Raw genomic sequence first — 25,393 nt, forward strand, 5'->3', positions numbered from 1 at the left:
TAAACTACAGTAACCCAGCCTAAACTACAGTAACCCAGCCTAAACCACACAGAGCTCTACAGTAACCCAGCCTAAACCACACAGAGCTCTACAGTAACCCAGCCTAAACCACACAGAGCTCTACAGTAACCCAGCCTAAACCACACAGAGCTCTACAGTAACCCAGCCTAAACTACAGTAACACAGCCTAAACTACAGTAACCCAGCCTAAACTACAGTAACCCAGCCTAAACTACAGTAACCCAGCCTAAACTACAGTAACCCTGCCTAAACTACAGTAACCCAGCCTAAACTACAGTAACCCAGCCTAAACTACAGTAACCCAGCCTAAACTACAGTAACCCAGCCTAAACTACAGTAACCCAGCCTAAACTACAGTAACCCAGCCTAAACTACAGTAACCCAGCCTAAACTACAGTAACCCAGCCTAAACTACAGTAACCCAGCCTAAACCACAAACTCTACAGTAACCCAGCCTAAACTCTACAGTAACCCAGCCTAAACTACAGTAACACCTACAGTAACCCAGCCTAAACCACACAGAGCTCTATCTACAGTAACCCAGCCTAAACTACAGTAACTACAGTAACCTAAACTACAGTAACAGAGCCTCTACAGTAACCCAGCCTAAACCACACAGAGCTCTACAGTAACCCAGCCTAAGGGCTCTACAGTAACCCAGCCTAAACCACACTCTACAGTAACCCAGCCTAAACTACAGTAACCCAGCCTAAACCACACAGTAGGCCTAAACTACAGTAACCCAGCCTAAACCACACAGAGCTCTACAGTAACCCAGCCTAAACTACAGTAACACAGCCTAAACTACAGTAACCCAGCCTAAACTACAGTAACCCAGCCTAAACTACAGTAACCCAGCCTAAACCACACAGAGCTACAGTAACTACAGCCTAAAACCACAGCCTAAACTACAGTAACCCAAAACCAAACTCTACAGTAACCCAGCCTAAACTACAGTAACAGAGCCTAAACTACAGTAACCCAGCCTAAACCACTACAGTAACAGCCTAAACTACAGTAACCCAGCCTAAACTACAGTACACAGAGCCTAAACTACAGTAACCCAGCCTAAACTACAGTAACCCAGCCTAAACTACAGTAACCCAGCCTAAACCACACAGCTCTACAGTAACCCAGCCTAAACTACAGTAACCCAGCCTAAACTACAGTAACCCAGCCTAAACCACACAGAGCTCTACAGTAACCCAGCCTAAACTACAGTAACCCAGCCTAAACTACAGTAACCCAGCCTAAACTACAGTAACCCAGCCTAAACCACACAGAGCCTCTACAGTAACCCAGCCTAAACTACAGTAACCCAGCCTAAACTACAGTAACCCAGCCTAAACCACACAGAGCTCTACAGTAACCCAGCCTAAACTACAGTAACCCAGCCTAAACTACAGTAACAGTAACTACCAGCCTAAACCACACAGAGCTCTACAGTAACCCAGCCTAAACCACACAGAGCTCTACAGTAACCCAGCCTAAACCACACAGAGCTCTACAGTAACAGCCTAAACCACTACAGTAACTACAGCCCAGCCTAAACCACACAGAGCTCTACAGTAACCCAGCCTAAACTACAGTAACCCAGCCTAAACCACACAGGGCTCTACAGTAACCCAGCCTAAACTACAGTAACACAGCCTAAACTACAGTAACCCAGCCTAATCTACAGTAACCCTGCCTAAACTACAGAGGCCTCTACAGTAACCCAGCCTAAACTACAGTAACCCAGCCTAAACTACAGTAACCCAGCCTAAACTACAGTAACCCAGCCTAATCTACAGTAACCCAGCCTAAACTACAGTAACCCAGCCTAAACTACAGTAACCCAGCCTAAACTACAGTAACCCAGCCTAAACTACAGCTAACTACAGTAACCCAGCCTAAACCACACAGTAACCCAGCTAAACTACAGTAACCCAGCCTAAACTACAGTAACCCAGCCTAAACCACAGAGCTCTACAGTAACCCAGCCTAAACTACAGTAACCCAGCCTAAACTACAGTAACAGCCTAAACCCAGCCTAATCACACAGTAACCCAGCCTAAACTACAGTAACCCAGCCTAAACTACAGTAACCCAGCCTAAACTACAGTAACCCAGCCTAAACCACACAGAGCTCTACAGTAACCCAGCCTAAACCACACAGAGCCTACAGCCTAAACTACAGTAACCCAGCCTAAACCACACAGAGCTCTACAGTAACCCAGCCTAAACTACAGTAACCCAGCCTAAACTACAGTAACCCAGCCTAAACTACAGTAACCCAGCCTAAACTACAGTAACCCAGCCTAAACTCTACAGTAACCCAGCCTAAACTACAGTAACCCAGCCTAAACTACAGTAACCCAGCCTAAACTACAGTAGCCTCTACAGTAGCCTAAACTACAGTAACCCAGCCTAAACTACACAGAGCCTAAACTACAGTAACCCAGCCTAAACTACAGTAACCCAGCCTAAACTACAGTAACCCAGCCTAAACTACAGCCTAAACCACACAGAGCTCTACAGTAACCCAGCCTAAACCACACAGAGCTCTACAGTAACCCAGCCTAAACCACACAGAGCTCTACAGTAACCCAGCCTAAACTACAGTAACCCAGCCTAAACTACAGTAACCAGCCTAAACCACACAGAGCTCTACAGTAACCCAGCCTAAACTACAGTAACAGCCTAAACTACAGTAACCCAGCCTAAACTACAGTAACCCAGCCTAAAACCACAAGAGCTAACCCAGCCTAACTACAGTAACCCAGCCTAAACCACACAGAGCTCTACAGTAACACAGCCTAAACTACAGTAACCCAGCCTAAACTACAGTAACCCAGCCTAAACTACACACAGCCTCTACAGTAACCCAGCCTAAACTACAGTAACCCAGCCTAAACTACCTACAGTAACCCAGCCTAAACCACAGAGCTCTACAGTAACCCAGCCTAAACCACACAGCCTAAACTACAGTAACCCAGCCTAAACCACACAGGGCTCTACAGTAACCCAGCCTAATCTACAGTAACCCAGCCTAAACTACAGTAACCCAGCCTAAACCACACAGGGCTCTACAGTAACCCAGCCTAAACCACACAGAGCTCTACAGTAACTACCAGCCTAAACCACAGTCTACAGTAGCCTAAACTACAGTAACCCAGCCTAAACCACACAGAGCTCTACAGTAACCCAGCCTAAACCACACAGAGGCTCTAAGTAACCCAGCCTAAAACACAGCCTCTACAGTAACCCTACAGTAACCCTGCCTAAACTACAGTAACCCAGCCTAAACTACAGTAACCCAGCCTAAACTACAGTAACCTAAACCACACAGAGCTCTACAGTAACCCAGCCTAAACTACAGTAACCCAGCCTAAACTACAGTAACCCAGCCTAAACCACACAGAGCTCTACAGTAACCCAGCCTAAACTACAGTAACCCAGCCTAAACCACACAGAGCTCTACAGTAACACAGCCTAAACTACAGTAACCCAGCCTAAACTACAGTAACCCAGCCTAAACCACACAGAGCTCTACAGTAACCCAGCCTAATCTACAGTAACCCAGCCTAAACTACAGTAACCCAGCCTAAACTACAGTAACCCAGCCTAAACCACACAGAGGTCTACAGTAACCCAGCCTAAACCACACAGAGCTCTACAGTAACCCAGCCTAAACCATACAGGGCTCTACAGTAACCCAGCCTAATCTACAGTAACCCAGCCTAAACTACAGTAACCCAGCCTAAACTACAGTAACCCAGACTAAACCACACAGAGCTCTACAGTAACCCAGCCTAAACCACACAGAGCTCAGTACAGCCTAAACCACACACAGAGCTCTACAGTAACCCAGCCTAAACCACACAGAGCTCTACAGTAACCCAGCCTAAACTACAGCCTAACTACAGTAGCAGCCTAAACTACAGTAACCCAGCCTAAACCACACAGAGCTCTACAGTAACCCAGCCTAAACTACAGTAACCCAGCCTAAACCACAGAGCTCTACAGTAACCCAGCCTAAACTACAGAGTTAAACTACAGTAACCCAGCCTAAACTACAGTAACCCAGCCTAATCTACAGTAACCCAGCCTAAACTACAGTAACCCAGCCTAAACTACAGTAACCCAGCCTAAACCACACAGAGCTCTACAGTAACCCAGCCTAAACTACAGTAACCCAGCCTAAACTACAGTAACCCAGCCTAATCTACAGTAACCCAGCTAAACTACAGTAACCCAGCCTAAACCACACAGAGCTCTACAGTAACCCAGCCTAAACCACACAGAGCTCTACAGTAACCCAGCCTAAACCACTCTACAGTAACCCAGCCTAAACCACAGAGCTCTACAGTAACCCAGCCTAAACCACACAGAACTCTACAGTAACCCAGCCTAAACTACAGTAACCCAGCCTAAACTACAGTAACCCAGCCTAAACCACACAGAGGCCTAAACTACAGTAACCCAGCCTAAACTACAGTAACCCAGCCTAAACTACAAGCCTCTACAGTAACCCAGCCTAAACCACACAGAGCTCTACAGTAACCCTACAGTAACCTAAACCACACAGCCTACAGTAACTACAGTAACCCAGCCTAAACCACACAGCTCTACAGTAACAGCCTAAAAACTACAGTAACTCTACAGCCTAAACTACAGTAACAGAGCCTAAACTACAGTAACCCAGCCTAAACCTACAGTAACCCAGCCTAAACTACAGTAACCCAGCTCTACAGTAACCCAGCCTAAACTACAGTAACCCAGCCTAAACCACACAGAGGTCTACAGTAACCCAGCCTAAACTACAGAGCTCTACAGTAACCCAGCCTAAACCACAGTAACAGGGCCAGCCTCTACAGTAACAGAGCCTAAACTACAGTAACCCAGCCTAAACTACAGTAACTAAACTACAGTAACCCAGCCTAAACCACACAGAGCTCTACAGTAACCCAGCCTAAACTACAGTAACCCAGCCTAAACTACAGTAACCCAACCTACAGTAACCCAGCCTAAACTACAGTAACCCAGCCTAAACTACAGTAACCCAGCCTAAACTACAGTAACCCAGCCTAAACCACACAGAGCTCTACAGTAACCCAGCCTAAACTACAGTACAGTAACCCAGCCTAAACCACACAGAGCTCTACAGTAACCCAGCCTAAACCACACAGTAACCCAGCCTAAACTACAGTAACCCAGCCTAATCTACAGTAACCCAGCCTAAACCACAGTAACCCAGCCTAAACTACAGTAACCCAGCCTAAACCACACAGAGGTCAGCCTAAACCACACAGAGCTCTACAGTAACCCAGCCTAAACTCTACAGTAACCCAGCCTAAACCACACAGGGCTCTACAGTAACCAGCCTAAACCACAGTAACCTAATCTAACCCAGCCTAAACTACAGTAACCCAGCCTAAACCACACAGAGCTCTACAGTAACCCAGCCTAAACTACAGTAACCCAGCCTAAACTACAGTACAGTAACCCAGCCTAAACCACACAGAGCTCTAAACTACAGTAACAGTAACCCAGCCTAAACTACAGTAACACAGCTCTATAAACTAAACTAGTAACCCAGCCTAAACCACAACTACAGTAACCCAGCCTAAACTACAGTAACCCAGCCTAAACTACAGTAACCCAGCCTAAACTCTGGTCAGTAACCCAGCCTAAACCACACAGAGCTCTACAGTAACCCAGCCTAAACTACAGTAACCCAGCCTAATCTACAGTAACCCAGCCTAAACTACAGTTAAACTCACAGTAACCCAGCCTAAACTACAGTAACCCAGCCTACAGTAACCCAGCCTAAACTCTACAGTAACCCAGCCCTAAACCACACAGAGCTCTACAGTAACCCAGCCTAAACTACAGTAACCCAGCCTAAACTACAGTAACCCAGCCTAAACCACACAGAGCTCTACAGTAACCCAGCCTAACTAATCTACAGTAACCCATCCTAAACCACACAGAGCTCTACAGTAACCCAGCCTAAACCACACAGAGCTCTACAGTAACCCAGCCTAAACCAACAGGGCTCTACAGTAACCCAGCCTAAACTACAGTAACCCAGCCTAAACTACAGTAACCCAGCCTAAACCACACAATAGGGCTCTGGTAACCCAGCCTAAACCACACAGAACTACAGTAACAGCCTAAACTACAGTAAACTACAGTAACCCAGCCTAAACTACAGTAACCCAGCCTAAAGAGCTACAGTAACCCAGCCTAAACTACAGTAACCCAGCCTAAACTACAGTAACCCAGCCTAAACTACAGTAACCCAGCCTAAACTACAGTAACCCAGCCTAAACTACAGTAACCCAGCTAAACTACAGTAACCCAGCCTAAACCACACAGAGCTCTACAGTAACCCAGCCTAAACCACACAGAGCTCTACAGTAACCCAGCCTAAACTACAGTAACACAGCCTAAACTACAGTAACCCAGCCTAAACTACAGTAACCCAGCCTAAACTACAGTAACCCAGCCTAAACTACAGTAACCCATCCTAAACCACACAGAGCTCTACAGTAACCCAGCCTAAACTACAGTAACCCAGCCTAAACTACAGTAACCCAGCCTAAACTACAGTAACCCAGCCTAAACCACACAGAGCTCTACAGTAACCCAGCCTAAACTACAGTAACCCAGCCTAAACTACAGTAACCCAGCCTAAACTACAGTAACCCAGCCTAATCTACAGTAACCCAGCCTAAACCACACAGAGCTCTACAGTAACCCAGCCTAAACCACACAGAGCTCTACAGTAACCCAGCCTAAACCACACAGAGCTCTACAGTAACCCAGCCTAAACCACACAGAGCTCTACAGTAACCCAGCCTAAACTACAGTAACCCAGCCTAAACTACAGTAACAGCCTAGGGCTCTACAGTAACCCAGCCTAAACTACAGTAACACAGCCTAAACTACAGTAACCCAGCCTAATCTACAGTAACCCTGCCTAAACTACAGTAACCCAGCTAAACTACAGTAACCCAGCCTAAACTACACAGTAACCCAGCCTAAACTACAGTAACCCAGCCTAAACTACACAGAATCTACAGTAACCCAGCCTAAACTACAGTAACACAGCCTAAACTACAGTAACCCAGCCTAATCTACAGTAACCCAGCCTAAACTACAGTCTACAAACTACCCTAACCCAGCCTAAACCACACAGAGCTCTACAGTAACCCAGCCTAAACCACACAACCCAGCTCTACAGTAACCCAGCCTAAACTACAGTAACACAGCCTAAACTACAGTAACTACAGTAACAGCCTAAACTACAGTAACCCAGCCTAAACTACAGTAACCCAGCCTAAACTACAGTAACAGCCTAAACCACACTCTACAGTAACCCAGCCTAATCTACAGTAACCTAAACTACAGTAACCCAGCCTAAACTACAGTAACCCAGCCTAAACCACACAGAGCTCTACAGTAACCCAGCCTAAACTACAGTAACCCAGCCTAAACCACACAGAGCTCTACAGTAACCCAGCCTAAACTACAGTAACACAGCCTAAACTACAGTAACCCAGCCTAAACTACAGTAACAGAGCCTCTACAGTAACCCAGCCTAATCTACAGTAACCCAGCCTAAACTACAGTAACCCAGCCTAAACCACACAGAGCTCTACAGTAACCCAGCCTAAACCACACAGAGCTCTACAGTAACCCAGCCTAAACCACACAGAGCTCTACAGTAACCCAGCCTAAACTACAGTAACCCAGCCTAAACTACAGTAACCCAGCCTAAACTACAGTAACCCAGCCTAAACTACAGTAACCCAGCCTAAACCACACAGAGCTCTACAGTAACCCAGCCTAAACCACACAGAGCTCTACAGTAACCCAGCCTAAACTACAGTAACCCAGCCTAAACTACAGTAACCCAGCCTAAACCACACAGAGCTCTACAGTAACCCAGCCTAAACCACACAGAGCTCTACAGTAACCCAGCCTAAACCACACAGAGCTCTACAGTAACCCAGCCTAAACAACACAGAGCTCTACAGTAACCCAGCCTAAACTACACAACTCTACAGTAACCCAGCCTAAACTACAGTAACAGTAAACTACAGTAAACCAGCCTAAACCACACAGAGCTCTACAGTAACCCAGCCTAAACTACAGTAACCCAGCCTAAACTACAGTAACCCAGCCTAAACCACACAGAGCTCTACAGTAACCCAGCCTAAACTACAGTAACCCAGCCTAATCTACAGTAACCCAGCCTAAACCTAAAACTAGCAAACTACAGTAACCCAGCCTAAACAGTAACCAGCCTAAACTACAGTAACCCAGCCTAAACTACAGTAACCCAGCCTAAACTACAGTAACCCATCCTAAACCACACAGAGCTCTACAGTAACCCAGCCTAAACTACAGTAACCCAGCCTAAACTACAGTAACCCAGCCTAAACCACACAGAGCTCTACAGTAACCCAGCCTAAACCACACAGAGCTCTAAAGTAACACAGCCTAAACTACAGTAACCCAGCCTAAACTACAGTAACCCAGCCTAAACCACACAGAGCTCTACAGTAACCCAGCCTAATCTACAGTAACCCAGCCTAAACTACAGTAACCCAGCCTAAACTACAGTAACCCAGCCTAAACCACACAGAGGTCTACAGTAACCCAGCCTAAACCACACAGAGCTCTACAGTAACCCAGCCTAAACCACACAGGGCTCTACAGTAACCCAGCCTAATCTACAGTAACCCAGCCTAAACTACAGTAACCCAGCCTAAACCACACAGAGGTCTACAGTAACCCAGCCTAAACCACACAGAGCTCTACAGTAACCCAGCCTAAACCACACAGGGCTCTACAGTAACCCAGCCTAATCTACAGTAACCCAGCCTAAACTACAGTAACCCAGCCTAACCTACAGTAACCCAGCCTAAACCACACAGAGCTCTACAGTAACCCAGCCTAAACGACACAGTAACCCAGCCTAAACCACACAGAGCTCTACAGTAACCCAGCCTAAACGACACAGTAACCCAGCCTAAACCACACAGAGCTCTACAGTAACCCAGCCTAATCTACAGTAACCCAGCCTAAACCACACAGAGCTCTACAGTAACCCAGCCTAAACCACACAGAGCTCTACAGTAACCCAGCCTAAACCACACAGGGCTCTACAGTAACCCAGCCTAAACCACACAGAGGTCTACAGTAACCCAGCCTAATCTACAGTAACCCAGCCTAAACCACACAGGGCTCTACAGTAACCCAGCCTAAACCACACAGAGCTCTACAGTAACCCAGCCTAAACCACACAGAGCTCTACAGTAACCCAGCCTAATAGGCTTCCACTTGGGATGACCACAGACACATTCCTTACAAAACCTTTGGGGTCATTCATACCTTTGGAGACAGGACTTTGATGAGTTCATTGAGGAAGCGGAACTTTGCCGCCTCACTTTGGAACCTCTTGCCACAGTTGTTCATGCAGGCTTCTAGAACCTGTGGGAAACAGTGATGTCAGAATTCTATAGGTTCTACAGGGAGTGTATCTACACTGTCTAGGAGCCCAAATGGAAAATCTTTTCCCTCCCAGTGAATGGAAGTGAATGAAACTAGTGGAACTGATCCCTTTAGGATCTGACCCCAGACGCAGCACAGGAAATACAGTTTAGATTCAACAACCTTAGTTAACCATCAACAGGCATCACATGACCCATTTAAACATTAACAATGCCTTGGTCCCAAATGTCACCCTCTGCAGACTCTGGTCAAAAGTAGTGCACTTACAGGGAATAGGGCTCTGGTCAAAAGTATGACATCCAGGGAATAGGGCTCTGGTCAAAATAGTGCATCTAATAGGGGAATTTAGGGCTCTGGTCAAAAAGGACTATATAGGGAATAGGGCTCTGGTCAAAAGTAGTGCCTATATAGGTAATAGGGCTCTGGTCAAAAGTAGGTGGGGTTAGGGCTCTGGTCAAAAGTAGTGCACTATATGGGAATAGGGCTCTGGTCAAAAGTAGTGCACTATATAGGGAATATGGCTTTGGTCATAGTAGTGCACTCTATAGGGCCAGGGCTCTGGTCAAAAGTAGTTTTGACTGGGCTGGTCAAAACTAGTGCACTCTATCAGTGGTAGGGCTCTGGTCAAAAGTAGGCACTAGAGGTGGATCTGGTCAAAAGTAGTGCACTATTTGGGTGTAGGGCTCTGGTCAAAAGAGCCTGGAGGGAATAGGGCTCTGGTCAAAAGTAGTGCACTATATAGGGAATAGGGCTCTGGTCAAAGTAGGAAGCCATATGGAATAGGGCTCTGGTCAAAAAGTAGTGCACTATATAGGGAATAGGGCTCTGGTCAAAAGTAGTGCACTATATAGGGAATAGGGCTCTGGTCAAAAGTAGTGCACTATAGGGAATAGGGCTCTGGTCAAAAGTAGTGCACTATATACAATAGGGCTCTGGTCAAAAGTAGTGCACTATATGCTATACAATCAGAGGCATTTAGAATCCCTAGTGCCTACTGCTATAGTGCACTATATAGGAATAGGGCTCTGGTCAAAAGTGCCTATATAGGGAATAGGGCTATGGTCAAAAGTAGTGCACTCTATAGGGAATAGGGCTCTGGTCAAAATCAGAATAGGGCTCTGGTCAAAAGTTTAGGGAATAGGGCTCTGGTCAAAGAGTGCACTTTAGAAATAGGGCTCTGGTCAAAAGTAGTGCATTATATAGGGAATAGGGCTCTGGTCAAAAGTAGTGCACTATATAGAGAATAGGGCTCTGGTCAAAAGTAGTGCATTATATAGGGAATAGGGCTCTGGTCAAAAGTAGTGCACTATATAGGGAATAGGGCTCTGGTCAAAAGTAGTGCACTATAATCAGAGGGCAGGGCTCTGGTCAAAAGTGCACTATAGGGAATAGGGTTCTGGTCAAAAGTAGTGCACTCTATAGGGAATAGGGCTCTGGTCAAAAGTAGTGCACTATATAGAGAATAGGGCTCTGGTCAAAAGTAGTGCATTATATAGGGAATAGGGCTCTGGTCAAAAGTAGTGCACTATATAGAGAATAGGGCTCTGGTCAAAAGTAGTGCACTATATAGGGAATATGGCTCTGGTCAAAAGTAGTGCACTATATAGGGAATAGGGCTCTGGTCAAAAGTAGTGCACTCTATAGGGAATAGGGCTCTGGTCAAAAGTAGTGCACTATATAGAGAATAGGGCTCTGGTCAAAAGTAGTGCACTATATAGGGAATAGGGCTCTGGTCAAAAGTAGTGCACTCTATAGGGAATAGGGATCTGGTCAAAAGTAGTGCACTATATAGAGAATAGGGCTCTGGTCAAAAGTAGTGCACTATATAGGGAATATGGCTCTGGTCAAAAGTAGTGCACTATATAGGGAATAGGGCTCTGGTCAAAAGTAGTGCACTATATAGAGAATAGGGCTCTGGTCAAAAGTAGTGCACTATATAGAGAATAGGGCTCTGGTCAAAAGTAGTGCACTATATAGGGAATAGGGCTCTGATCAAAAGTAGTGCACTCTATAGGGAATAGGGCTCTGGTCAAAAGTAGTGCACTATATAGAGAATAGGGCTCTGGTCAAAAGTAGTGCACTATATAGGGAATAGGGTGCATTTGGTACGTAACAAAGGACGGCCCTGTGTCAACATGAAAAATAGTTCTGTGATGGTCATACCAAGGATCACTTAGCTATTTGATTGGGCATTTTAAAATCCCTTATGGTATCAAATATATATATATATATAATGTATAGGAAGAAACATTGAATTTGGCATTACTGCTATTAGCCAAAAGAAATGCATTGAATAACAGATTCATTACATGGAACAACAGATTGTCCTTAATGCTATTAGCCAATAGAAACACATTAACCTCTTGAACCTCTGGGGGCAGTATTTCATTTTTGGATGAAAAACATTCCCGTTTTAAACAAGACACTTTCTGTCTTTTCCCCAAGGTGTTTGCAGCATTGTGACGTATTTGTAGGCATATCATTGGAAAATTGACCATAAGAGACTACATTTACCAGGTGTCCACTCGGTGTCCTCCGTCAAAACTATTGCGTAATCTCCAGGTGCGTGCATTGTTCCATTTTGAACAGAGGAGAAACCAAATTGCCACGAGTGACTTATCATCGAATAGATATGTGAAAAACACCTTGAGGATTGATTCTAAACAACGTTTGCCATGTTTCTGTCGATATTATGGAGTTAATTTGGAAAAAAGTTTGCGTTGTAATGACTGAATTTTCTGGGTTTTTTCTTAGCCAAACATGATGAACAAAACGGAGCGATTTCTCCTACACAAATAATATTTTTGGAAAAACCGAACATTTGCTATCTAACTGAGAGTCTCCTCATTGAAAACATCCTAAGTTCTTCAAAGGTAAATTATTTTATTTGAATGCTTTTCTTGTTTTTGTGAAAATGTTGCCTGCTGAATGCTAGGCTTAATGCTATGCTAGCTATCAATACTCTTACACAAATGCTTGTGTAGCTATGGTTGAAAAGCATTTTTTGAAAATCTGAGATGACAGTGTTGTTAACAAAACGCTAAGCTTGTGAGCCAATATATTCATTTCATTTCATTTGCGATTTTCATGAATAGTTAACGTTGCGTTATGGTAATGAGCTTGAGGCTATAATTACGCTCCCGGATACGGGATTGCTCGTCGCAACAGGTTAAACAACAGATTCATTACATGGAACAACAGATTGTCCTCAATGCTATTAGCCAATAGAAACACATTAAACAACAGATTGTCCTCAATGCTATTAGCCAATAGAAACACATTAAACAACAGATTGTCCTCAATGCTATTAGCCAATAGAAACACATTAAACAACAGATTGTCCTCAATGCTATTAGCCAATAGAAACACATTAAACAACAGATTGTCCTCAATGCTATTAGCCAATAGAAACACATTAAACAACAGATTGTCCTCAATGCTATTAGCCAATAGAAACACATTAAACAACAGATTGTCCTCAATTAAACAACAGATTGTCCTCAATGCTATTGGCTAATAGAAACACATTAAACAACAGATTGTCCTCAATGCTATTAGCCAATAGAAACACATCAAACAACAGATAATCTCCCAAAAAAATCTAAAGGAAGTTTGTTCTGAAGTGTCTGTCCTGTATCTGAGACATAAGTTCAGGATATTTGTATTTATTTAACATGTATTTATCCCCTTCTTGTAGGCACAAAACTATCGTCATATATCCTTCCATTCATTAGTTAAACTGGTACAGGGGGACCTTCAGACGAGTCTCGTGGACGTCCTGGAGCAACAGAGAACGACATCGTGAGTCTCATCTTTCAATAGAATGGTCATAGTACTGGTGATCAGGCCAAACCGTTCAGACGCTACTGACGTTATCCTGAGCAGACTGATTTGTGGGACGTCTCCTGGTCTGATAAACACCGCTCTGTCACCTTTCACCTCAGATGTCTCCTGGTCTGACAAACACCACTCTAGCTCTGTCACCTTTCACCTCAGATGTGGAAGGGAGATATCGGCGGACAGTAGATCTCCAGGAAGAGGGTTGGACTGAAAACCCACAGGACAATAGATCTCCAGGAAGAGGGTTGGACTGAAAACCTACAGGACAGTAGATCTCCTGGAAGAGGGTTGGACTGAAAACATACAGGACAGTAGATCTCCAGGAAGAGGGTTGGACTGAAAACCTACAGGACAGTAGATCTCCAGGAAGAGGGTTGGACTGAAAACCCACAGGACAGTAGATCTCCAGGAAGAGGGTTGGACTGAAAACCTACAGGACAGTAAATCTCCAGGAAGAGAGTTGGACTGAAAACCTACAGATCTCCAGGAAGAGGGTTGGACTGAAAACCTACAGGACAGTAGATCTCCAGGAAGAGGGACTGAAAACCTACAGAGCTCCAGGAAGAGGGACTGAAAACCGACAGATCTCCAGGAAAGGGACTGAAAACCGACAGATCTCCAGGAAGAGGGTTGGACTGAAAACCTACAGGACAGTAGATCTCCAGGAAGAGGGACTGAAAACCTACAGATCTCCATGAAGAGGGACTGAACACCGACAGATCTCCAGGAAGAGGGTTGGACAGACCTGGTCTATGTCATGGAAAAAGTTTCCTAATGAGTTCGTAATGTTTTGTGTAGACAGTGTGTAGGGAACAGGGTGCATCCATTGACAGACAGCCCCAGACAGGGTGTAGGGAACAGGGTGCATCCATTGACAGCCCCAGACAGTGTGTAGGGAACAGGGTGCATCCATTGACAGCCCCAGACAGTGTGTAGAGAACAGGGTGCATCCATTGACAGACAGCCCCAGACAGTGTGTAGGGAACAGGGTGCATCCATTGACAGACAGCCCCAGACAGGGTGTAGGGAACAGGGTGCATCCATTGACAGACAGCCCCAGACAGGGTGTAGGGAACAGGGTGCATCCATTGGCAGACAGCCCCAGACAGTCTGTAGGGAACAGGGTGCATCCATTGACAGACAGCCCCAGACAGTGTGTATCCATTGACAGACAGCCCCAGACAGTGTGTAGGGAACAGGGTGCATCCATTGACAGACAGCCCCAGACAGTGTGTAGGGAACAGGGTGCATCCATTGACAGACAGCCCCAGACAGGGTGTAGACTGAACAGGGTGCATCCATTAACAGACAGCCCCAGACAGTGTGTAGAGAACAGGGTGCATCCATTAACAGACAGCCCCAGACAGTGTGTAGGGAACAGGGTGCATCCATTGACAGACAGCCCCAGACAGTGTGTAGGGAACAGGGTGCATCCATTGACAGACAGCCCCAGACAGGGTGTAGGGAACAGGGTGCATCCATTGACAGACAGCCCCAGACAGTGTGTAGGGAACAGGGTGCATCCATTGACAGACAGCCCCAGACAGTGTGTAGGGAACAGGGTGCATCCATTGACAGACAGCCCCAGACAGTGTGTAGGGAACAGGGTGCATCCATTGACAGACAGCCCCAGACAGTGTGTAGGGAACAGGGTGCATCCATTGACAGACAGCCCCAGACAGTGTGTAGGGAACAGGGTGCATCCATTGACAGACAGCCCCAGACAGTGTGTAGGGAACAGGGTGCATCCATTGACAGACAGCCCCAGACAGTGTGTAGGGAACAGGGTGCATCCATTGACAGACAGCCCCAGACAGTGTGTAGGGAACAGGGTGCATCCATTGACAGACAGCCCCAGACAGTGTGTAGGGAACAGGGTGCATCCATTGACAGACAGCCCCAGACAGTGTGTAGGGAACAGGGTGCATCCATTGACAGACAGCCCCAGACAGTGTGTAGGGAACAGGGTGCATCCATTGACAGACAGCCCCAGACAGTGTGTAGGGAACAGGGTGCATCCATTGACAGACAGCCCCAGACAGTGTGTAGGGAACAGGGTGCATCCATTGACAGACAGCCCCAGACAGTGTGTAGGGAACAGGGTGCATCCATTGACAGACAGCCCCAGACAGTGTGTAGGGAACAGGGTGCATCCATTGACAGACAGCCCCAGACAGTGTGTAGGGAACAGGGTGCATCCATTGACAGACAGCCCCAGACAGTGTGTAGGGAACAGGGTGCATCCCCCAGACAGTTGAACAGGGTGCATCCAGACCCCCCAGACAGGGTGTAGGGAACAGGGTGCATCCATTGACAGACAGCCCCAGACAGTGTGTAGGGAACAGGGTGCATCCATTGACAGACAGCCCCAGACAGGGTGTAGGGAACAGGGTGCATCCATTGACAGACAGCCCCAGACAGTGTGTAGGGAACAGGGTGCATCCATTGACAGACAGCCCCAGACAGGGTGTAGGGAACAGGGTGCATCCATTGACAGACAGCCCCAGACAGTGTGTAGGGAACAGGGTGCATCCATTGACAGACAGCCCCAGACAGTGTGTAGGGAACAGGGTGCATCCATTGACCCAGACAGTGTAGGGAACAGGGTAGGGAACAGGGTGCATCCATTGACAGACAGCCCCAGACAGTGTGTAGGGAACAGGGTGCATCCATTGACAGACAGCCCCAGACAGTGTGTAGGGAACAGGGTGCATCCATTGACAGACAGCCCCAGACAGTGTGTAGGGAACAGGGTGCATCCATTGACAGACAGCCCCAGACAGTGTGTAGGGAACAGGGTGCATCCATTGACAGACAGCCCCAGACAGTGTGTAGGGAACAGGGTGCATCCATTGACAGACAGCCCCAGACAGGGTGTAGGGAACAGGGTGCATCCATTGACAGACAGCCCCAGACAGTGTGTAGGGAACAGGGTGCATCCATTGACAGACAGCCCCAGACAGGGTGTAGGGAACAGGGTGCATCCATTGACAGACAGCCCCAGACAGTGTGTAGGGAACAGGGTGCATCCATTGACAGACAGCCCCAGACAGGGTGTAGGGAACAGGGTGCATCCATTGACAGACAGCCCCAGACAGTGTGTAGGGAACAGGGTGCATCCATTGACAGACAGCCCCAGACAGTGTGTAGGGAACAGGGTGCATCCATTGACAGACAGCCCCAGACAGTGTGTAGGGAACAGGGTGCATCCATTGACAGACAGCCCCAGACAGTGTGTAGGGAACAGGGTGCATCCATTGACAGACAGCCCCAGACAGTGTGTAGGGAACAGGGTGCATCCATTGACAGACAGCCCCAGACAGTGTGTAGGGAACAGGGTGCATCCATTGACAGACAGCCCCAGACAGTGTGTAGGGAACAGGGTGCATCCATTGACAGACAGCCCCAGACAGTGTGTAGGGAACAGGGTGCATCCATTGACAGACAGCCCCAGACAGTGTGTAGGGAACAGGGTGCATCCATTGACAGACAGCCCCAGACAGTGTGTAGGGAACAGGGTGCATCCATTGACAGACAGCCCCAGACAGGGTGTAGGGAACAGGGTGCATCCATTGACAGACAGCCCCAGACAGGGTGTAGGGAACAGGGTGCATCCATTGACAGACAGCCCCAGACAGTGTGTAGGGAACAGGGTGCATCCATTGACAGACAGCCCCAGACAGGGTGTGTAGGGAACAGGGTGCATCCATTGACAGACAGCCCCAGACAGGGTGTAGGGAACAGGGTGCATCCATTGACAGACAGCCCCAGACAGTGTGTGTAGGGAACAGGGTGCATCCATTGACAGACAGCCCCAGACAGTGTGTAGGGAACAGGGTGCATCCATTGACAGACAGCCCCAGACAGGGTGTAGGGAACAGGGTGCATCCATTGGCAGACAGCCCCAGACAGTGTGTAGGGAACAGGGTGCATCCATTGACAGACAGCCCCAGACAAGTCCTCTTAAACCATATTAGTCTCTCTCTCTCTCTAGGAACAGGGTGCTCTCTCTCTCTCCCAGACTCTCTCTCCTCTAGTTCCAGACTCTCTCTTCTACAGGGTAGTTATTGACTCTCTCTCAGTCTCTAGTCTCTCTCTCTCTTACTCTAGTTCCAGTTCTCTCTCTCCATCTGAGTTCCCCAGTGTGTCTCTCTCCATCTCTGTTCTTCTCTCATCCATTGACAGACAGCCTCTCTTGTAGGGAACAGGGTGCATCCATTAACAGACAGTCCCAGACAGTGTCTCCTCTGAACAGGGTGCATCCAGTTCTCTCTCCTCTCTTACTCTCTCTCTCTCTCTCTCTCTCTCTCTTCTCTAGTGTAGGGAACCAGTTCTCTCTCTTTACTCTAGTTCAGTTCTCTCTCTTTACTCTGGTTCAGGGTTCTCCATTAACAGACAGCCCCAGACAGGGTCTCTCAGGGTATCCATTCCAGTTCTCTCTCTTTACTCTGCAGTTCCAGTTCTCTCTCTCCCCAGACAGGGTGTACTCTAGTTCCAGTTCTCTCTCTCCATTACTCTAGTTCCAGTTCTCTCTCTGACTCTAGTTCCAGTTCTCTCTCTGAGGAGACTAGTCTTCAGACAGTTCTCTCTTCTTACTCTAGTTCCATTCTTCTCTTACTGTAGTTCCAGTTCTCTCTCTGCTGAGGAGACTGGATCTTCAGGCCAGTTCCTCTTAAACTCTAGTTCAGTTCTCTCTCTCTGGGAACTCTAGTTCCAGTTCTCTCTCACTTTACTCTAGTTCCAGTTCTCTCTCTTTACTCTAGTTCCAGTTCTCTCTCTTTACTCTAGTTCCAGTTCTCTCTCTTTACTCTAGTTCCAGTTCTCTCTCTCTCCTCTAGTTCCAGTTCTCTCTCTCTCTCTCTCTCTTTACTCTAGTTCATGTTCTCTCTCTCCTCTAGTTCCAGTTCTCTCTCTCTCTCCTAGTTCCAGTTCTCTCTCTTCCTCTAGTTCCAGTTCTCTCTCTCTCCTCTAGTTCCAGTTCTCTCTCTTTACTCTAGTTCCAGTTCTCTCTTTACTCTAGTTCCAGTTCTCTCTCTAGTTCCAGTTCTCTCTCTCTACTCTAGTTCCAGTTCTCTCTCTTTACTCTAGTTCCAGTTCTCTCTCTTTACTCTAGTTCCAGTTCTCTCTCTCTCTTTACTCTAGTTCCAGTTCTCTCTCTCAGTTTAGTTCCAGTTCCAAGTTCTCAAAACTCTTTCCTCTGTTCCAGCTCTAGTTCTCACACATGTTCTCCTTCATACAATCAAGTTCTTTCTCTCCTGTAGTTCTGAGTTCTCTCCGCTGAGAGACTGGATCTAGAACCCTATTCTACTGCTATTACTCAGTATAAGTTATCTTACTGTGAGGGCCTGAAGAGCCTCTCTCTGCTGAGGAGACTGGATCTTCAACAGTATTATATAGTTATTACTATAGTATAATGTTATCTTACTGTGAAGGGCTCTGCTGAGGAGACTGGATCTTCAACAGTATTATATAGTTATTACTATAGTATAATGTTATCTTACTGTGAGGGCCTGAAGGGCCTCTCTCTGCTGAGGAGACTGGATCTTCACTATTTAGAAGGGGTTTTACTGTAGTATATATGTTATACAATAGGCATATTGAGACCCTGGAGCGCTCTTCTACTGTGAGAGCCATGAGAGACTGGATCTTCACACAGATGCATATAGTTATTACTATAGTATAATGCTTATCTTACTGTGAGGGCCTCAAGGGCCTTTAGAATCTCTCTGCTGAGTCTGGATCTTCAATCAGAGGGCATTTAGTTATTACTATAGTATAATGTTATCTTACTGTGAGGGCCTGAAGAGCCTCTCTCTGCTGAGGAGACTGGATCTTGTGGGCCAGGAGACGAGTGGCAACCTGAGGACTGGGAACAGGAGAGTAGATTTATAAACTAGCAGGGTTTTTCAAAACAAATACTATCTAATACTACATTATATACAACATGAAAGATATCTGGTAAAAAAACAGAGTGCATTTAGAATCCCTGTAGTCTACTGCTATACAATCAGAGTGCATTTAGAATCCCTGTAGTCTACTGCTATACAATCAGAGGGCATTTAGAATCCCTGTAGTCTACTGCTATACAATCAGAGTGCATTTAGAATCCCTGTAGCCTACTGCTATACAATCAGAGTGCATTTAGAATCCCTGTAGTCTACTGCTATACAATCAGAGTGCATTTAGAATCCCTGTAGTCTACTGCTATACAATCAGAGTGCATTTAGAATCCCTGTAGTCTACTGCTATACAATCAGAGGGCATTTAGAATCCCTATAGCCTACTGCTATACAATCAGAGGGCATTTAGAATCCCTGTAGCCTACTGCTATACAATCAGAGGGCATTTAGAATCCCTGTAGTCTACTGCTATACAATCAGAGGGCATTTAGAATCCCTGTAGCCTACTGCTATACAATCAGAGGGCATTTAGAATCCCTGTAGCCTACTGCTATACAATCAGAGGGCATTTAGAATCCCTGTAGCCTACTGCTATACAATCAGAGGGCATTTAGAATCCCTGTAGCCTACTGCTATACAATCAGAGGGCATTTAGAATCCCTGTAGCCTACTGCTATACAATCAGAGGGCATTTAGAATCCCTGTAGCCTACTGCTATACAATCAGAGGGCATTTAGAATCCCTGTAGCCTACTGCTATACAATCAGAGGGCATTTAGAATCCCTGTAGCCTACTGCTATACAATCAGAGGGCATTTAGAATCCCTGTAGCCTACTGCTATACAATCAGAGGGCATTTAGAATCCCTGTAGCCTACTGCTATACAATCAGAGGGCATTTAGAATCCCTGTAGCCTACTGCTATACAATCAGAGGGCATTTAGAATCCCTGTAGCCTACTGCTATACAATCAGAGGGCATTTAGAATCCCTGTAGTCTACTGCTATACAATCAGAGGGCATTTAGAATCCCTGTAGTCTACTGCTATACAATCAGAGGGCATTTAGAATCCCTGTAGCCTACTGCTATACAATCAGAGGGCATTTAGAATCCCTGTAGCCTACTGCTATACAATCAGAGGGCATTTAGAATCCCTGTAGCCTACTGCTATACAATCAGAGGGCATTTAGAATCCAGAGGGCATTTAGAATCCCTGTAGTCTACTGCTATACAATCAGAGGGCATTTAGAATCCCTGTAGCCTACTGCTATACAATCAGAGGGCATTTAGAATCCCTGTAGCCTACTGCTATACAATCAGAGGGCATTTAGAATCCCTGTAGCCTACTGCTATACAATCAGAGGGCATTTAGAATCCCTGTAGCCTACTGCTATACAATCAGAGGGCATTTAGAATCCCTGTAGCCTACTGCTATACAATCAGAGGGCATTTAGAATCCCTGAATACAATCAGAGGGCATTTAGAATCCCTGTAGCCTGCTAGAGGGCATTTAAAATCCCTGTAGCCTACTGCTATACAATCTACTGCTATACAATCAGAGGGCATTTAGAATCCCTGTAGCCTACTGCTATACAATCAGAGGGCATTTAGAATCCCTGTAGCCTACTGCTATACAATCAGAGGGCATTTAGAATCCCTGTAGCCTACTGCTATACAATCAGAGGGCATTTAGAATCCCTGTAGCCTACTGCTATACAATCAGAGGGCATTTAGAATCCCTGTAGCCTACTGCTATACAATCAGAGGGCATTTAGAATCCCTGTAGTCTACTGCTATACAATCAGAGGGCATTTAGAATCCCTGTAGCCTACTGCTATACAATCAGAGGGCATTTAGAATCACTGTAGCCTACTGCTATACAATCAGAGGGCATTTAGAATCCCTGTGGCCTACTGCTATACAATCAGAGGGCATTTAGAATCCCTGTGGCCTACTGCTATACAATCAGAGGGCATTTAGAATCCCTGTAGCCTACTGCTATACAATCAGAGGGCATTTAGAATCCCTGTAGCCTACTGCTATACAATCAGAGGGCATTTAGAATCCCTGTAGCCTACTGCTATACAATCAGAGGGCATTTAGAATCCCTGTAGCCTACTGCTATACAATCAGAGGGAATCATTTAGAGGGCATTTATCCCTGTAGTCTACTGCTATACAATCAGAGGGCATTTAGAATCCCTGTAGCCTATACAATCAGAGGGCATTTAGAATCTATATACAATCAGAGGGCATTTAGAATCCTGTAGCCTACTGCTATACAATCAGAGGGCATTTAGAATCCCTGTGGCCTACTGCTATACAATCAGAGGGCATTTAGAATCCCTGTGGCTATACAATCAGAGGGCATTTAGAATCTACTGCTATACAATCAGAGGGCATTTAGAATCCCTGTGGCCTACTGCTATACAATCAGAGGGCATTTAGAATCCCTGTAGCCTACTGCTATACAATCAGAGGGCATTTAGAATCCCTGTAGCCTACTGCTATACAATCAGAGGGCATTTAGAATCCCTGTAGAGGGCATTTAGAATCCCTGTAGCCTACTGCTATACAATCAGAGGGCATTTAGAATCCCTGTAGTCTACTGCTATACAATCAGAGGGCATTTAGAATCCCTGTAGCCTACTGCTATACAATCAGAGGGCATTTAGAATCCCTGTAGCCTACTGCTATACAATCAGAGGGCATTTAGAATCCCTGTAGCCTACTGCTATACAATCAGAGGGCATTTAGAATCCCTGTAGCCTACTAACAATCAGAGGGCATTTAGAATCCCTGTAGCCTACTGCTATACAATCAGAGGGCATTTAGAATCCCTGTAGCCTACTGCTATACAATCAGAGGGCATTTAGAATCCCTGTAGCCTACTGCTATACAATCAGAGGGCATTTAGAATCCCTGTAGTCTACTGCTATACAATCAGAGGGCATTTAGAATCCCTGTAGTCTACTGCTATACAATCAGAGGGCATTTAGAATCCCTGTAGTCTACTGCTATACAATCAGAGGGCATTTAGAATCCCTGTAGTCTACTGCTATACAATCAGAGGGCATTTAGAATCCCTGTAGTCTACTGCTATACAATCAGAGGGCATTTAGAATCCCTGTAGCCTACTGCTATACAATCAGAGGGCATTTAGAATCCCTGTAGTCTACTGCTATACAATCAGAGGGCATTTAGAATCCCTGTAGTCTACTGCTATACAATCAGAGGGCATTTAGAATCCCTGTAGTCTACTGCTATACAATCAGAGGGCATTTAGAATCCCTGTAGCCTACTGCTATACAATCAGAGGGCATTTAGAATCCCTGTAGTCTACTGCTATACAATCAGAGGGCATTTAGAATCCCTTATTAATCTAACAATGGTTCTTTATGTCTCCAGGGAGACAACACTTATTAATCTAACACTTTATTTTACTGATGACAATACAGAAAAGGGAGAAGTGGTTTTCAGTGATGTCCCACACAACACACAAGTGGTTCCTCAGAATGACAGTGTGTAATCTAGATTACAAACTAATGTGAAAACAACTTTGTGGTTATTGGAAAGAAACATTTCTTATCTGTGTGTAAAAAAAAAAGGGCTGGTTTTTGAAATGTGAAATATCTTGTCTATCCTCTGCTGTGTCCAAGGTTCCGTCTCACACGGTACCCTATTCCCTATATAGTGCACTACTTTGGACCAGGGACCTATGGGCCCTAGTGCTATAGACATGGAAGGGTTCTATTTGGGTTCCTTCTGTTAGTGCACTAGGTCTACTTTAGACCAGGGACCTATGGGCCCTAGTGCTATAGACAGGGAAGGGTTCTATTTGGGTTCCTTCTGTTAGTGAACTAGGTCTACTTTAGACCAGGGACCTATGGGCCCTAGTGCTATAGACAGGGAAGGGTTCTATTTGGGTTCCTTCTGTTAGTGCACTAGGTCTACTTTGGACCAGGGACCTATGGGCCCTAGTGCTATAGACAGGGAAGGGTTCTATTTGGGTTCCTTCTGTTAGTGCACTAGGTCTACTTTAGACCAGGGACCTATGGGCCCTAGTGCTATAGACAGGGAAGGGTTCTATTTGGGTTCCTTCTGTTAGTGCACTAGGTCTACTTTAGACCAGGGACCTATGGGCCCTAGTGCTATAGACAGGGAAGTGTTCTATTTGGGTTCCTTCTGTTAGTGCACTAGGTCTACTTTAGACCAGGGACCTATGGGCCCTAGTGCTATAGACAGGGAAGGGTACTATTTGGGTTCCTTCTGTTAGTGCACTAGGTGTACTTTTGACCAGAGCCCCTAAGTAGTGTCCTATATAGATAATAGGTTGTCCTGGTCATCAGTAGTTCACTATATAGAGAACAGGTTGTCCTGGTCATCAGTAGTTCACTATATAGATAATAGGTTGTCCTGGTCATAAGCTGCCTCCAGGGGACACAGCCATAGTGTTTACTCACCCATCAGCCTCCTGGTTGACCTGGTCATAGAAGCCCTGGATACTGTCCCACCTGTCTTCTGAGTTAGATGGGTCTGTGGCCTTGTCTGAGAGAGAGAGAGAGAGAGAGAGAGAGAGAGAGAGAGATCGAGAGAGAGTGATAGAAAGAAAAGAGAGAGTGAGAAAGAATAGAGAGAAGGAAAAGAGAAAGAAAAGAGAAAGAAGAGAAAGAAAAGAGAGAGAAAGAAAGAAAAGAGAGAAAGAGAAAAGAAAGAAAGAGAGAAAGAAAAGAAAAGAGAGAGAAAGAAAGAAAAGAGAGAAAGAAAAAGAAAAAAGAGAGAAAGAAAAAAGAGAGAGAGGGAGAAAAGAGAGAGAAAGAAAGAAAAGAGAGAGAGAAAGGAGCGATAAAGGAGAGATCAATCAGCCTAGTTTTGCATTAGATGAGTCTGTGACCCAAATATAGAAGAAGAAAAACAAACGTTTGCCCTTCTGATCAAAGGAAGGTCCCTGCAAGTGTGTATTCTACAATGAGGATGTTGTAACATTGAACTAGAACCGGAAGCTCACTGTGCCGTGTAGGCAGTGGTGTACTTTAAAGTACTAATACTGGGGGTCTTTACCAGAGAACATCCCTGGTCATCCCTACTGGCTCTGATCTGGTGGACTCACTAAACACATGCTTCGTTTGTAAATTATGTCTTGAGTGTTGGAGCGTGTCCCTGGCTATCCGTAAATTGCAATATATATATATATATACATAAAAAATGGTCCCGTCTGGTTTGCTTTAATATAAGGAATTTGAAATTATTTATACTTTCACTTTTGATACTTAAGAATATTTTAGCATTTACATTTGATACTTATATTTTAAAAAACAAATACTTTTACTCGTGTAGGATTTTACTGGGTGACTTTCACTTGGACTATAAAGGTATCTTTTTACTCAAGTATGAGAAGTTGGGTACTTTTTCCACCACTGGGTGTTGGTTAGTCGAGGAAAGGAGAAGATTTTTAAAAACATCTGGATGAGCGCATGACTGGCTGATAAGATGAACTTCCTGTTCTTTCAGAGCTATTTTGTTGCGTTTAAAAATGAACATATAAACATCACAATCAAACTTTAACTTTTCATTCTGTAATTCCCTCCGCGGAATTTGCTACAAAGTAAACATGAGATGTAAAACGCCACTTCAATGCAGCGCGACAACAAGGCAGTTTCAACTACAGTTACAGCAGCTGAAAATATCGCTCGCCATATTTGCAAGCGCTCATACAAATGACGAGACATAAAGCCTGTTTATTAAACTGGCTCGACTAAGGTTCGACTTTCAGTCACGCACAACTTCAAGATGCAACATTTCCAAATGTGAACCACAAGACAAGTTATTGTCAAACGACAAAAATATACAATCGCACTACTATAAAGAAAAACGTTAAACAAACTCTCTGAAGAAAAAGAAGAAAAACCGAATTCCCCGAGTCATCTAACTTACTCAGCCACGACTCTAGGCTCTCTCCGCCACTGTCTCCGGTCGCCATGGCCTTTGCTGTTGCCTTCCCCCGGTACTCGGTGACTTCTCAAAACCTCACACCGTCCTCTTAGCGGGCGGAAAGAAGTGTCAACTCGTCTAGAGAGACCAGCTCACAGCCGCGACATGTGACTCGAGTTGCGTAGTCAGAAGTATGA

The 25,393-nt window shown here is 45.6% G+C and overlaps 1 protein-coding gene across 1 annotated transcript in view; it reads right to left on the bottom strand.

Annotated features, from left to right (window-relative positions):
- Positions 1-25,357, bottom strand: part of LOC115119160 (ADP-ribosylation factor-binding protein GGA3-like) — a 68,941-nt gene extending 43,584 nt beyond the window's left edge. Inside the window, exons 1-4 of the mRNA XM_065001048.1 lie at positions 25,200-25,357; positions 23,729-23,813; positions 19,159-19,234; positions 9,409-9,507 (exon numbers count right to left, since the gene is read on the bottom strand). Coding sequence (XP_064857120.1) covers positions 9,409-9,507; positions 19,159-19,234; positions 23,729-23,813; positions 25,200-25,245 — 306 coding nt within the window. The 5' untranslated portion in view covers positions 25,246-25,357. The remainder of the gene's footprint in view (positions 1-9,408; positions 9,508-19,158; positions 19,235-23,728; positions 23,814-25,199) is intronic.
- Positions 25,358-25,393: the final 36 nt, after the last annotated feature.

Source organism: Oncorhynchus nerka, linkage group LG15, assembly GCF_034236695.1.
Source record: "Oncorhynchus nerka isolate Pitt River linkage group LG15, Oner_Uvic_2.0, whole genome shotgun sequence".
Taxonomy (NCBI): domain Eukaryota; kingdom Metazoa; phylum Chordata; class Actinopteri; order Salmoniformes; family Salmonidae; genus Oncorhynchus; species Oncorhynchus nerka.